General features: G+C 34.2%; 1 protein-coding gene across 1 annotated transcript; it reads left to right on the top strand.

Moving 5' to 3' along the window:
- Positions 1-3,273: 3,273 nt before the first annotated feature.
- LOC104244773 (small ribosomal subunit protein uS4y-like) lies at positions 3,274-6,783 on the top strand. The gene is made up of 3 exons (XM_070160112.1): positions 3,274-3,616; positions 4,919-5,300; positions 6,227-6,783. The coding sequence occupies exons 1-3, from the start codon at positions 3,589-3,591 to the stop codon at positions 6,408-6,410; spliced, it is 594 nt and encodes a 197-aa protein (XP_070016213.1). The 5' UTR covers positions 3,274-3,588; the 3' UTR covers positions 6,411-6,783.
- Positions 6,784-13,306: the final 6,523 nt, after the last annotated feature.

Below are 13,306 nucleotides of genomic sequence, written 5' to 3'. Positions count from 1 at the left end.
ATGACATAACGAAGCTATGAAAAATTTCAGAACTGAATTTCGACCCCGATATCAAAAAGTCAAATCTCCGGTCAAACTTAAGAAATCTTTAGCCTTAGATTTCTAAATTCCGTTAAATGGCGATAATTTGATCTAGGGACCTCCGAATTCGATTTCGGGCATATAACCAAGTCCCAAATCACGATACGAAACTACCGGAATGGTCAAAACTTTTATTCGGGTTCATTTGCTCAAAATGTTGATCGAAATCAACTCAGTTGAGTTTTAAAGCTCTAGTTCACAATTTAATCCATTTTCTTCACATAAAAACCTTCCGGAAAATTATACGAACTGCGCACGTAAGTCGAAAAATTATTGATACTACTTCTCAAGGTCTTAAAATACCAAGATGATTATTTAATTTAAAGATGACATTTTGGGTCATCACAGTCTACTAAAGAGATGATGGAAGATTTTCAGGGGGGAGGGGAGATGTTCGGGCTGAAAAAGATGATGGAAGAGGAAGGGGAGTATTTATTTTTAAAAAAATAAATGAAAGAGATGAATTTGGGGTTGCTTCACAATACCGAACGTCAAAGGTTGCTGTTGACGGGGTGATTATTTTCTATTTTCTTTTTGCTTCACAAACTTGTTTTTTAATATGTTTTTGGGCCCAAAATCCACATGGCATCGTCTCATTTGTCAAGACGCCACGTTATTTGCGAGTGACTTACATGCATTTTATTTTTTGACTGATTGTTGGTGAGTGGTTTAATATGTAAACTTTTAACATACATTAAGTGTCTAATAGAAAATAGTCTTAGTTGCAGTGTCCAGATGTAAAAAAAAAAAGATAAGTTTAAGGGGCTGGATATGTATTTGACCATTTAGATATGTATCCAATTTAAACATATTAACAAATACCCCCTTACTCAGTTCTTTAAAGCCCCCTTTACTCAATTCTTTAAAATCTCAAGGTTACAAGCTAACATGGGAAATAACTCAATATATTTTAGTATATGTCGCAGCGCTTCGCAAAAGTTATTAGAGCTATGAAGATATTGCTTGTAGATACTTATTGGTAACTTTGCAAGATCAATTACTACCACTACTAGTTGTCATGCTGCAGGCTGCAGGCTGCAGGTCCCCAGTTAACGACTGAAAAGCCCTTCAATATGCATGCAAATTTTGATTGCCTAATTATAGGCTTAAAAGAATTAGATAAACAGTTAAGAACTTTTTCTCTCTATGTCTCTTCCATTTTTGTGAATTTTCTATAAATCAGCAGTATTTTTATTATATAATCAAATATTAAACATTATTTGTTTATTAAAAAAGTACAATTCAGTTTCTGCCAGAAGGGCACCTTATTACATACATATACAATAAGACCTCTTCATAACAACCCTTCTTTTTAACAATTATTCATTTAAACTTTTTTGACAAAGAATGTTACTTTGAGACAGACTTAAGCAATTAATTTTTTTTATTGAAAGATCTGCACATATTTGTATTTCATTGGATAAAAGTTTTCCAATCTTATCAGAACTATATTTATTAATAATGTGCATTAGCTAAATCTTTAATTTCTACTTAAAAAATATAAATATTTTTTGAGATTTAAATTTAAATAATCTTCTTATCGTTATAATCTCAGAAAATCAAATAATAGAATTTTGGATAATTTTTTGCTATAACAGCCAAATAAGATTTAAATGTTATTTATAGATATATAAATAGTTAATCGACATAAAACCAAAAAATATATTACAACAAATGAGGTTGTTATAAAAAAGTATAATTGTACTCCATTATTATGTAGACAACAATACTTTAGTTCTTTCTTCTTTTGCCTTCTCTTTTCTTCTGCTTTTTCAACTTACTCCTTATTTCCCTCCTCTCCCTCCTCCTCCTTCGTCCCTCTTATTCCTTTTTCTCCTTTTTTTTGGTTCCGAATTTTCTCCTTATTCTCTTCTTCTCCTCATCCTCATGACATTTAGGAAGGTTTTTTTGCAAATTAGTCCCGCATTAGTATTTGAATTAGTCGAATAAAATTCTAATATAATAGAGTAAGGTTCGAGGCTCACTATCATAGGCGGATATAAAGTCTTATCTTGTAGTTACAGATGAAATAGATTTATCTTTCTCTTTGAGATCCAGTAAATGTCCTCATGGATTGAGAAGGAGAATAAAGAGAAAAAGGGGAGATGATTTGACAGGTAGATGATAGATGGTGGAAAAGTAAATAAAGTTCAATGAAACTGGTGATATTTTAGAGGAAGATGTAAATCTCAGTTTAGCATGCTAGATTAAACTTGTCCAAAGTACAAACTACAAAAATGATAGAATTAGCCATTGGGTAGAACTTGTAAATAATTTAACAAGATATATGTATAATGAAGATAGTGCAAATTTTAGCCCGTCCTTGCTAATATTTGAATAATTGAACAACACAAACACAATTAGTTCATAGGGACTATACCTACAAATAATTTAACAAAATAGATAGAATGAAGATAGTACCAAGTTTAGCTCGTCGCGATTAAATAAATAATTTAACTACACAGACAGAATTAGCCCATCAAACTAAATATGTGAAGAAGAGCTAGCATATTTTCCGAGGCTATTTTTGCTAAACTTTAATAAACGAGAAAAATCTAAATAGTGGCGTGAAGTGCACAAAAACCCAATATTGTCACTGTTTAAATTTTGACCTAAATTTTTAATTTTTTGCACGTCTATCCACTTCGGAACAACTTCAAATATGCAGTAGTTTTTACCTGACTTCAGCCATTTTTGCCTGAAGTTCATGTACATATGGGCTATGGCTGAAGTTCAACTTCAGAGTTTAGACAATTAGGCCTAGTTTCAAACATCACATGTCTGAAGTAGTTATAAAGTAAGTAATAGCTTGTTTGACCAAGTTTTTTTTGGGCCAAAAGTACTTTTTTTGGCCGAAAACAGTTTTGGCCAAAAATTGAGGTGTTTGACTAAGTTTTTGGAAGGAAAAAAAGTGTTTTTGAGGAGAAGCAGAAAAAAGTAGTTTATCTCCAAAAACACTTTTTTGAGAAGCACTTTTAAGAAAAATACACTTAGAAACAGTTTTCAAAAGCTTGGCCAAACACTAATTACTGTTCAAAAGTGTTTTTCAAATTAATTAGCCAAACACAAACTGCTTCTCACCAAAATCACTTTTTTAAAAAGCACTTTTGAGAAAAACACTTCTCAAAATATGCTGATTTTAGAAGCTTGGCCAAACGGGCTATAAGTAGGCGTGCAATTTTTTTGAAAATTGGAGTACAAGTTAAATACCAATGTCCAAATAGGTATCCCGCGAAATTTTTACCCCTAAGTAAGACTATTTGTGTAAATCTCCCAGTAATTTCTCTTTTGGGCCAATCCTTTTATCGGCTACACAAATAATTGGGCCGAAAAATTTAAATCCAAACTAGCTTTGAGAATTAGAAACCCATTTGGTTGAGGACCATTTATTAGGCAGCCGCAGAACCTCATTGAATTCAAAACCCTAGTGTCCCTCTAACCCTATCAGTTTCTTTTTTCACTTTCAGCAGGCAGCCGAATTGAGGACGGCGCCGTCGACTGGTAAACATGGTACACGTCGCCTTTTACCGCAACTGTAAGTTTCCTTAATCTCATTGTACATTTCCTATTATTAAGTTCTGTATTTGTCAAAAGTTCTTTCAGTTTTTTAGAAATTTGTATATCAAGTGATAAATGTGGAGAATTTTTAGTGTTAGAAACCTTTAGTTTGAGTTAAAACATAAATATTGAGTATTGGAATAAATCAGGTCCAAATGGAGCTGAGTGGATCAAACTTAAGTTAGGGTTTGGGTAGTCACTGCTGTAACTTTGTGGTAATGATGAGATTAGTTTGAATATAAGCAATGCTAGGGTCTGTTATGATAGTATTATGGCCTGAGGATAAAGTGGTAGAGCCAAGAATTCTAACGAGGAGATCCAAAAAAATGTAAAAATATCGTCAATGAAATGGGAAGAGAACTAAGAGGTTTCAGGTGCATGTCCAGTGGAGCAAAAAACACTAGGTGATCTCTTCTTATTTGCCCCTCTACCTATGCTGGTGGAAGGTAGCAGGTATCTAAGGGAATCGTTGAAGGGGCGTCAATCTAGCGCTGACACTACCGTCATTAGAAAGAGTGTAAAAATGTCACATCTAGTATTAACCACTTATACCACTACACTAAAAGCGTTATTTTATTTTATTTTACGGGGATTTAAAAATTTATATATTTGCATAATTTTGGCATGATATTAGTTTAAATGGAGTATCGTGGTCAGTGCAGATTCAAACAAGGTTTTGCCTTTGCCCTATTGCATAGTGTAATTTTTGAATGAAGGGGATTCTTCCTGACATGTGGCTTTGCCACTGCTGAGCATGCCTATTGAATTCTTCCTTCTAAAATTGGATACTTGTTAGTACTGCATGTTTCATAGCTATTATCTGCTAATGAATATAGTGGGTTATTGAAAACAGAAAAGTTGAATGCTTGTTAATCATTCTGTTTCAGTTTTGTGTAATGGTATTTTCAGCTCAAGTGACAGTTGCCACAGTATAGTAAGAAATCCAATTGTTTGGTTAAAATTTTACATTTGGAAATTTTCCTAAAAGCAAATTTTGATTCTCTAAATCTAGAACTTTTTGTTTGGTTGTGTAACTTGTATCTCTCTTTCATTTACAATGGGAAACCAGATCAGCAGTCTCAACTAATTAACCTGCAACTGCATAAACATCTTTTCTATTAATGTTCATCTTTTTAAATTTAAGCCTATTTTCATAACAATGTCGGATAGCCTAGTGGGAAGGAAACCTGGGGTTTGGGGGATTGGGGCAGACTTTACTATGTTACAAAAAAGGGGTTTTTTAATCCTATGTTGATATGCGATTTGCGTTTGTAAACAGATGGGAAGACCTTTAAGAAACCTCGACGTCCCTTTGAGAAAGAAAGATTGGATGCAGAATTGAAGCTCGTTGGAGAGTATGGACTGAGGTGCAAGAGGGAGCTGTGGAGAGTCCAGTATGCTTTGAGCCGTATCAGGAATGCTGCAAGAATGCTTCTGACCCTTGATGAGAAAGATCCACGTCGTATTTTTGAAGGTGAAGCACTCTTGAGGAGGATGAACAGGTACGGGTTGTTGGATGAGAGCCAGAACAAGCTCGATTATGTCTTGTCACTCACTGTTGAGAACTTCCTTGAGCGTCGTCTGCAAACCCTTGTCTTCAAGACTGGCATGGCTAAGTCAATCCACCATGCTAGAGTGCTCATTAGGCAAAGGCATATCAGGTAAAAATAGATTATCTTTTTTAGTTACAACTTTTTAAAATATAAGCTGCACTTTTACCCTTACTTTTGAGGTGTTTTCTGTAAGTGCATTTTTTAATTTAAATTTCGTTGAAAGACCTTTAGCACTTTTATCTGATTTAGAATAACTGTTTTGGCTGAAGTGCTTGTTAGAGAGTTATTGGCTTTTGTAAAATATTTTTAGCTTTCCCTTTGTGTTGATCAGGCTCATGCAATGCCGACGTCAATGAGGAATCCTTCTCGACAAAAAAGAAGTCTCATATTGTCATTCTCAATAATAAAATAGAAAGTTCTAGTCCAAATTGCAGAATAATAATACTTATCTTATTAGCAAGTAATTCTATGATTTCATCTCTGTCAATAAACAAAGATGAGCAATATTAACACAGTGAGCTCTTTGTGCTGCTAGTTTTCCAATGTTGAATCTTGGTTGAACATTATACTGTAGTTGCAAACTAGGTTGTCATTTTGGTAAGAATTTGTTTAATCATTTCACTTTGCTTTATAGGTCTTATATAATCGTTCATTTATAATCTTCATAGATATGTTTAAGCGCTCTAAATTGCTAGGTCTCTAGGAGCCAAATATTTATATGGACATTTCACTTGTTATTAAGACCCCCATAGTTCGCAGAGAGATGGTAGAGGTGTATTTTATTGTGTTGATGGCTAAGAGTGGTGATAGATTAAAGTTTCTTTGGTATCTTTGGGGTAGCCATATTCTTTTCGTAGCAGTACATAACAGATTTGCACTTGGTAACGATCATTCTTTGGGGATCCTCCCCCTCCCCCATGGACTCATAGTTTGTATATTTTATATAGTAGTTGTGCACTATATGGACTATTGGTTCTTTGTTACTTGTGTGCACAGCAATGAAGCTAACCAGACTAATGCTAACTGCATTGCAGAGTTGGAAGGCAAGTAGTGAATGTTCCTTCATTTATGGTGAGAGTGGACTCTCAGAAGCACATTGACTTCTCCCTCACCAGTCCTTTTGGTGGCGGGCGCCCTGGAAGAGTGAAGAGAAAGAACCAAAAGGCTGCTGCCAAGAAGGCTTCAGGTGGTGATGGTGACGAGGAGGATGAAGAATAAGCGTTTGCATAAGAACCTAAAGAAAGCCGTCGGTGATGGAGCTTGTGTTCGTTTTTGGAATTTAATTACCCATGTAGTGCTTCCTTGCATTCCTTTCTTCAATATTGTGTACCTTCATATATTAGAAAGAAATCTTCTTAGCAGAGATTGGGAGAATGTTTTGAAGTTTGGATTTTGCACGGATGGTTAGAGTTTTGACAATTTGTTTTTGAACCAGACGACATGTTATTTAAGTGGTTGAAGTGAGTCCAGCAAGATTATTGCCTCGCTTCAGCCCTTTTCTTTAGATAGACCATGAATTTTTTTTACTCTGAGATTGCATGTCATTTTACGGTGTTGTAATCTGAAAGTCTGGACTATCTTCTTGGTCGAACTTTTGGTTTCTGGCAATTAAGTCACCTGAGAAATCTAGTGGTTTTTAGATGTAAGTTAGCCTTGTAGTTGGAGGTGATAGAGATAGGTGTTCATTCTTGTCTTAGTATTAAATCTTGATGAGATACGTTTGACATGATTTTAAGAACTGAGTTTATGCTTTTATAATATGCACGCTGATATTAAAGGTTAATCGTGCTTTGCCCCTGAACGTGACAACTTAGATGCTAAATAATCTAGTGCTTTGGGTTATTATGAAGTTTATTTGGTTTCCCCTGTCTGGGTTTTTTAGATTGTATCAACTCTTAAGGGTGGCTTGGTTACAAGGATAAGTGATCTCTCGGAATAAAATGTGTAATTATTTAATCTCATGTTTCTTAGGATTTAGTTTTGAAATAAGTAATTTCGAGATTGACTATACCACAATTATGAATCAATATTGTTTTTATATCACATTCAATATATAATAACCATTCTACTGACAAAAATGTCCTCCAAAGTTTTTTCTCCCAAAGACCTTTAAGAAGGCTAAGGTTATATCTGAAATAAAAGAGTATTCAAGTTTATCTATTGTAAACCCAATCACGCGTTTTATATTATATCCCATATATTTTGCTTTTAACTCAAAGAACGAGGCATTTACCATTAAAAGTATCTTCACTACTGGGAAAATTGAAAACTAAGGATGTCCTAGTCCTACTCAGATGGGGCATGATGCTTGAGGGTGATTGTGTTCTGTGCAAGTCCCAGTCCGAAACTTCTCTACACTTATTCTTTGAGTGCATTTTTTCAAAAACTTTCTGGCAGAATATATTGGGATGGCTGAAATGGCAAAGAAACATTATGCCATGGGAATCAGAGTGGCAATGGGTTCAACAGAAAGCAAGAAGGAGGACCTCTCAAGGAACTTTGTTAAAGCATGCTTTGCTACTGTAGTGTATGACATTTGAATCGAAAGGAATGCTTGAGTGTTTCAAAATAGAGCTACAAACATGAAAGACAATGGTGCATGATCTGATAACCTCTATGTGCATTAGAGTTAGGGGTAACAGGAAGTTGTTTGAGTTTATTTGTTCTTTGTAGGAGTTTTGATATTTTAGTAGATAAGATTATTGGTGCCATAGGATAGTCATGAGAAGAGCAACCTGGTAGGTTGTCTTTGTTTTGTACATATTATTGATGATTAATAATATTGTTTTAATTGCCAAAAAAAACAAGTACCTTTACTAGTTAACTCGATATTATAATATTCACATTATAATTCTAACATAACTTTTGGGATAATTATCAATATCTCTTCCTATCAAAATGAGATTAGGAGAGCGCCCAGTCCTCTTAGAAATCAATTGTAAAAGAAAATTAAGAGTGCTAAGTGCTTGGTCTTAAATAGCGGCTTCTGCTCCTTATGAACTGTCCAGCTAGGTACGATCATACACAGACACATCAGGGATAATACTTTTGAAAATTATGTCAATCGGATAGACTTTGTGAGCATTTTTAACAGATAGGTCAATTACAGATAACACAAAGTCACGTCAATATAGTAAATTTTAATGAACTATTGAACAAACACAAAGTATACCAATCAGTTAGAGTTTGTAAACGATTTTATAAATATGTCAAATGCATATAACACAAAGTCATGCCAATACGGTAGAATAAAAAATTTCTTTGAGTGTGTCTAAAACACACTGCTTTTGCGAGGTGGCATGAACATGTTTTTATCACAGTATTCATGATACTAGATGCCAATAGACACTATTCCAAGTTCTAAATATAGAAACCATTTCTTAAATGTGTTATTCACTCCAACAATCAATTACTGAAATTTTTCTACAAGTACTATCAGTTTCACTTAGGTGACAAATTAAGCAAGTTTCCATTTTAGCTATTTGCTATTTTGTAGCGTATTCTTCTTCAACTTCACGAGATTATCATTTTTAATAAGGTCTACATTTTTTTCACTCAAAATTGACTTGCTGGCAGACAACAAGTAGTGGGGTTTGTGTAGAATCCTAAGACTAGAGCATCCACTAAGTAAACTTTAGGCGTATAATCCAATTCAGAAAAATGTTTTCTCATTGCAAATAGTAGTGTATGGTCAACTCCACGAAATTATTGTGTCCAGCGGTGGACCCACTTTGAATTAAGAGGTATCACGCGACATCGAATTTTTTTATTAAATATATATGTTAAACTGTGCATATACTTATATATATAGAAAGAAAATGACACCTCTTAACGTCACGAGACGCTTGGAGCGTTGTTTTGGCGCATGATTTTGTTGGCCGAGGTTGTAGGTTCGACGCCCTAAGCTTATTTTTGACAAATATGACCTCTGTGGCTAAAAATTGTCGTTATGTTGTAGCATCGAATCCACGACTTGTCTCTTAAAACATTATATGACCAATTTGGGTCAAGGCTATCTATTACCTACGGATGTGATACTAACAATTTTTTTTATTTTTTATAAATATCGATATCGCTTATGAAAAATTTCGCGTACGCACCTGATTGTGCCTTGACTTAGCTGCAAAATACTAGTGAAACATTGGGGAGTGTGACTTAGTAGTGGATAAATTGGGTTGAGGAATAAGGTTTCAAGTTTAAATTTCATTGGAGACAAATATATTAGGTGATTTTTATTTATTTGGATAGAGTTATTTGATATTTATACAGATGGTAGATAACAGATATTTCGTGAAATTATTCGAGGCGCGCACAAGTTAACCCGAAAATACAGTTATAAAAGATAATAAAATACTTGGCTGATGGTAAAAATGTAATTTAGGACAAATTCTGAAGCCCCTCGGTCTATTCTTGTTTTATGAATTATGAATTTCCCCCCACTGATTTCACATCGCAACACTGGAGGCAAATGTTCCAGATCTTTAGATGGAGTTGTTGTACTTCTATCCATTTGAATTTTTGGCAATATATTGAGGGAAAATTTCACATTAGAACAATTAGGTTCCCTACTTTTAAATTTTATAGCTCATATTTTAATTTATAATCAATTAGCACTGTAGACATGTGATTTTAGACCCTCCCCAAGATTTTTATATTTTAGCACGTAAATATTTATTTTAGGCATAATATAGCTATTTCAACTCATTTTTACTCTTTTACTTTATTTTATTACAAGAAAAATCAAAATTACAAAAATTGTTCCATTAATATTTTGTAGTCATTTTTAATCTTGAAAATACCAAAAAAAAAATAGTTTATTTTAACGGTCAGTCTTATTTTAACATTTGTTTTACTTAAGTAGAACTAATTAATAAATGAGATCGTATTTTAATCCCGTTCGCGAAGAAAGAATAAAACTTGGGCTCGAGCAACCCATCTTTAGGCCTAATTTTTGGACCTAATTCATAATTACCAAGCCCATAATTCTTAGACCCATACCCCGAACCTAATCCCTACCCTATATAATAGTACCTAATCCCTACATAGACCTACAGGGAAAAGACCCCAGGATTCGCCGTTTCTCTAAAAAGAAGATCGAAGGAAAATCAGCCATCTTCTTTCATTTTGAGAAGAGATCAGCCAAAAAAAGGAGCTAACCTAAGAGAAGAGACTAACGCCTCAGACTTAGGCAAAAAGAGGCAGCAGCTTCTTCTTCAAACAAAAAATGCAGAACCAAAGATCGTGAATAATTCAACCCCATTCTTCGACACCACCCATCTCTTAGCCGTTTCAGTTGTGAAAAGTCATAGCTTTAACCCCAAAATCCAACTGCAAATAGGCTTAAAATTAGTCCCTAATCTCTCGCCAAAACTCCAAAAGATTAGTGTAAATCAGCCTGCACCACCATGCCAACAATTTCTTCTTCCAGCAGGGTTCAAATGGTATTTCGAGAGGTCTTGTTCGAAGTTCGTCGTCGTGAGTTCCGAGCGAGGTGTTTTTCCATGGTCTTGTTTATTTTCTCTTGTCAAAATTATTGATTAATCAAGGTTCAGATTCAATTTCAAGGTTCATTCTCTATCCTTTCCTTGTTCTTTATTTCAAAAAATACTTTTTTTTAGTTGGAATAATATTTGAATTTTGATTAAGCATAAGTTGTTCTGCTTTTGACATCTTTTATTTATAATTAGATTTCATTGTTTTTGTGATTTCTTTAGATTATATTTGTTCATATATTGATGAATGACGTCGTAATTTTTTCTTTGTCTACAGTTTTGATTTTATCCCTCATGGTTACAATTCACTTTGGTTAGATTTGTTAGTATTAATTGCTTATAAGAATTTGAAAGGGACCGTTGTCTGTTGAGTCAAGTCCTTGAACAATTAGTTTATTGGGCTAAAGGAATAATTTTGTTTCGTGAGTAAGGTTAAGTTGTATTTGATGATATAAGCCCAAAAGAATAAGGACGTCCCTGTCCACATTCATGCATATGCTGGCCCAATTTTGCTCAAACACATGTAGTTAGCCCACGCAAACTTGAAAGTGCGTAGTTGCTTTAGGCGCGCTATTTTAAAAATTACCTTCCTAAACTCGGGTGTGCATTTATGTTACCCAAATCCAAATCTCAACAACGTTAGATAAAATGTGTCGTGGACCGCGAGTGCACTTATGTGACGTGGTCCAAGATGCGTTTTAGGTGACGTTGAATCTTCCTAAAAAATATTTAAATAAAAGCGGTTATAAAGTTAAAATTGAACCATAGGTTAAAACATGTATTAAAATCAGATAATAGACCAATTATAACAGTTGAGCGGGCGTGCTAGGACCACGGAATCCGGGAATGCCTAACACTTTCTCCCAAGTTAACAGAATTCCTTACCCGGATTTTTGTTTTCGCGGACTGTAAAACAAAGTCAATCTTTTCCTCGATTCGGGATTTGAATTGGTGACTTGGGACACCAATTATCTCAAGTGGCGACTCTGAATTTAATAAATAAATAATCCTGTTTCGATTGTCACTTAAATTGGAAAACATTCCCTTATACTCCTTCCGATGGGGTAGATAAAAAGGAGGTGTGACAGCTCTGTCGATTCTGCTGGGGAAAAGAACCCAGAACTTCTGGTTCAGGGTTCAAGAATTCGAGCTTAGAATAATTATTATAATTGACTTTATTTATTATACTGATTTTATTGCATGTTTGAGCCTATGTGCTAAATGCCGTTTGTTACCGCTTTCATATTATTTGAACTGTATATAAACTGTTATGAAACCCTTCTCTTCTCATCTTCGGAGATGTGCAGGCTGGCGTGACTCCTCCTTCTTTTAGTGTCATACCTTGAAATAAGAAAGAGGCTCGGACAAGTTACAAATCCAGATGGCCTTTTGGTTCCCGGCATGTAGCCCCCTCCTCGACTCGAGTTGTCCGCTCGGGTACACAAGTCTAGAACAATATACCCAAGTTTTTAGCTTAGAATAACTCAGCCTCATGCCGGATTCCTAGTTGGAACGTTTGTTTGTATCATGTGCATTTGACTTTGGGGACTCAACATAGGGGTTGGGTCCGTCTAGGACAGGTGCACCCAAACTAAAAGACCATCCTGATACATCTTACGTGCTAATTGCGTATCTGTCTATTTCGGCTTGCATGCTGACTGACTTCTAGAATAGGGAAAGAAAATGAAAAAAAATGAAAATCGAAAAAAAAGAGAAAAGAAAAGAGAGTGAGAGGTAGGTATTTGAATTACCTGAAATTATGTTGAAATTTTGAAGAAAAAAAAAGAAGAGTCATTTCAAAATAAGTCATATTTTCTTTTGTTCCGTCAAAACTGGACGAACTATGCGGGTCTGATTCTCACTGGATGTGAGATACGTAGGCAAACCTCATCGGTTCCTGCCCATAATTTTCAAAAAATCCAAAAATATTTTCCTTTACTTCTTCTCTAGAAAAGTCTTTTTTTTGAGACCCCAATTTTCAAAAAATCCAAAAATATTTTCCATTACTTGCTTCTTTAGAAGGCCTTTCTTTTAGACCCTAATTGTTTTTTTTAAAAATATATACAAAAATATTTCTTTTAATTTCTTCCCAAAATCCAAAAATATTTTCATTCTTCTTTCAAAATTGAAAAGATAATTAAAAATTCAAAAATATTTTCTTTTTTTTAGAAGCATTTCTTTCATAAATTCAAAATAAAATTCCAAAAATATTTTCTTTCTTCTTTAGAAGTTTTTCTTTCTTAATTCCAGAAAAAAAATTTAAAAAAAAATCTTTCTTTTTTAGAAGTTTTTCTTTGCAAAAATGCTAAAGAAAAATTAAAATCCAAAAATATTCCCTTTCTTCTTTATAAGTCTTTCTTTCGAAAAAATTAAATAAAAAATTCAAAAAAAAAGTTAGTTTATTTACTTTATTCATGATCTTCCCGAACTACGCAAGATCTGATTCATGTTCCCACATGTTACGTAGGCAACCCACATCAGGTTCGGTCACCATTAAAAAAATGAAAAAAAAATGTTGAAAGGAAAAAATATTGATAATAATAAGGACCGACTGAGTTCATTCTAACATGTTTTGTTTTGAATTGTGAAGAAGGTTGAGGTGGTCGGTTTGTAGTAAGCTGG

Source organism: Nicotiana sylvestris, chromosome 10 (genome assembly GCF_000393655.2).
Source record: "Nicotiana sylvestris chromosome 10, ASM39365v2, whole genome shotgun sequence".
Taxonomy (NCBI): domain Eukaryota; kingdom Viridiplantae; phylum Streptophyta; class Magnoliopsida; order Solanales; family Solanaceae; genus Nicotiana; species Nicotiana sylvestris.
Note: the sequence above shows the minus strand (reverse complement) of the source record. Positions and strands in the feature narration are given on the sequence as shown.